At 27.2% G+C, this 1971-nt stretch overlaps 1 protein-coding gene across 1 annotated transcript; it reads left to right on the top strand.

Moving 5' to 3' along the window:
* Window positions 1-757: 757 nt before the first annotated feature.
* Window positions 758-1288, top strand: LOC126901005 (uncharacterized). The gene has a single exon (XM_050677091.1). The coding sequence runs from the start codon at window positions 758-760 to the stop codon at window positions 1286-1288; it is 531 nt and encodes a 176-aa protein (XP_050533048.1).
* Window positions 1289-1971: the final 683 nt, after the last annotated feature.

The following is a 1971-nucleotide window of genomic DNA, read 5'->3' as shown; positions in this document are numbered from 1 at the left end:
CAATTACTATTAAGTTGAAGCCAATAAACAATTTAAAAAGGAAAAAAACCCAAAACTTTAGACATTCTGTTGAAGAAATTGCAGATGGTTTTGTTTGCTTTGCTCAAGTAATTAACTATGCAATAAATTATAATCAAATTAAAAAAAAAACACTAATGTACTATCTTTTTGTATTGTTTTAGTCCTTTTCTCATTTGAATCATAGAGTAATATAGAGGTGACGTTCCTAATCTCTGCCATGTAACCTTTTGAAGAAAAAACGACGGTCATTCGCCTCAACTTGAGTCACTTTGATTTCAGAGTTCTTCTCTAGATCGCAGTGCAAAAAATCATGTTGACTGATCATAGGTTTTTAAAAAGTTGCCGTTAAATAAATTATTACAGGTTAAATCGTGTGTATTATTATTTATTTATTACTACTTTTTATTTTTTCAATATATTATAAATTACTGAAAAAAAAAAAAAAATTATGCCAAGAATNGCCATGTAACCTTTTGAAGAAAAAACGACGGTCATTCGCCTCAACTTGAGTCACTTTGATTTTAGAGTTCTTCTCTAGATCACAGTGCAAAAAATCATGTTGACTGATCATAGGTTTTTAAAAAGTTGCCGTTAAATAAATTATTACAGGTAAAATCGTGTGTATTATTATTTATTTATTACTACTTTTTATTTTTTCAATATATTATAAATTACTGAAAAAAAAAAAAAAAATTATGCCAAGAATAGTTTGAACAGTTCACAAAAATCTAAGCTTATGCGTCATGCTTTGGATTTATTGCTGGAAATTAAAATTATTGTAGCAAGTCTCACATATGATGGTTGCTCAACTAATTTATCAACGTCTCAAAATTTAGGTTGTTCTTTTGATGTTGATAAATTAAATATTAAATTAACTTCTTGTACCAAAAATAATGCTAATGCCGAGATTGTAGTTCTATTAGATGATGTACATATGATTAAACTAGTGCGAAACTCGTTTTCTGAACAAAAAATTTTCATAGATAAAGATGATATTACCATTGATTTTAATTTTATTTTTGAACTGTTTATATTACAAGAGCAAGAAGGCTGCCATTTAGCTAATAAACTTAGAAAAAGCCACATATATTATTTTAAACAAAAAATGAAAGTAAAGCTTACAACACAGTTACTTAGTCAGTCAGTTGCTGATGCTCTTAGATTTTGTAAATATAATTTAAATCTTGAAAATTTTTCTGATGTAGATGCTACTATTAAGTTTATAGAAATTTTTAATAATGCATTATATACCACTTTTCAGGGTTAATTTATAAATTAAATATTTTTTATTTATTATTGACTCACTTTATTATAATAGTAACAATTGTATGGTTAGGTATAACTATAAATTAAGTCTTTGAGTTACATAATCTTTTATATACGTTTATATGCCTCTCTATAATTATTATTTAAAATGCACCTTCAATAATCAAACTTGTAGAATTACTGAAAGAGTTTGGAATTTATTAGGTTTTGATAATAATATTTTTGAACTAACACCAGATCAGGTTACTAGTTCATTTTGAAAGAAAAGGGGTATTTCTATTTCTAAGGCTTTTGACCATACCGCTTTTATAAAATTTCCGGTAGGAGCAACTCTAATTTACGAAAGCACTATATTCAAAGTTTATAAACGAGAAAGTAAACGGCAATATTTACCGAAACAGTTTCAACAAATCTCCCTTTTAGAAAAAATTGAAAATTTAAAAAAAGATATGAAAGGGTATTATTTTTGCTATTGTACAAAAGGGGAATTACTTAATATTTTGACATTTTTAAACGCAGAACAGCCGATTAATAGTCACACTAAAGATTTGATAAATAAATTACGTTCTGTTTTCAAACAACCACCTCTCTCAGAAAAATATGAATCTGATTCGGACTCCGAGGCAGAAAAACTTGATAAAATTCCAAGTACTCTGCACAAAAAGCGCTTCTTCGAGTGAATCG

This window comes from Daktulosphaira vitifoliae, unplaced genomic scaffold (genome assembly GCF_025091365.1).
Source record: "Daktulosphaira vitifoliae isolate Bord-2020 unplaced genomic scaffold, ASM2509136v1 Scaffold_3, whole genome shotgun sequence".
In the NCBI taxonomy this organism is placed as follows: domain Eukaryota; kingdom Metazoa; phylum Arthropoda; class Insecta; order Hemiptera; family Phylloxeridae; genus Daktulosphaira; species Daktulosphaira vitifoliae.
Note: the sequence above shows the minus strand (reverse complement) of the source record. Positions and strands in the feature narration are given on the sequence as shown.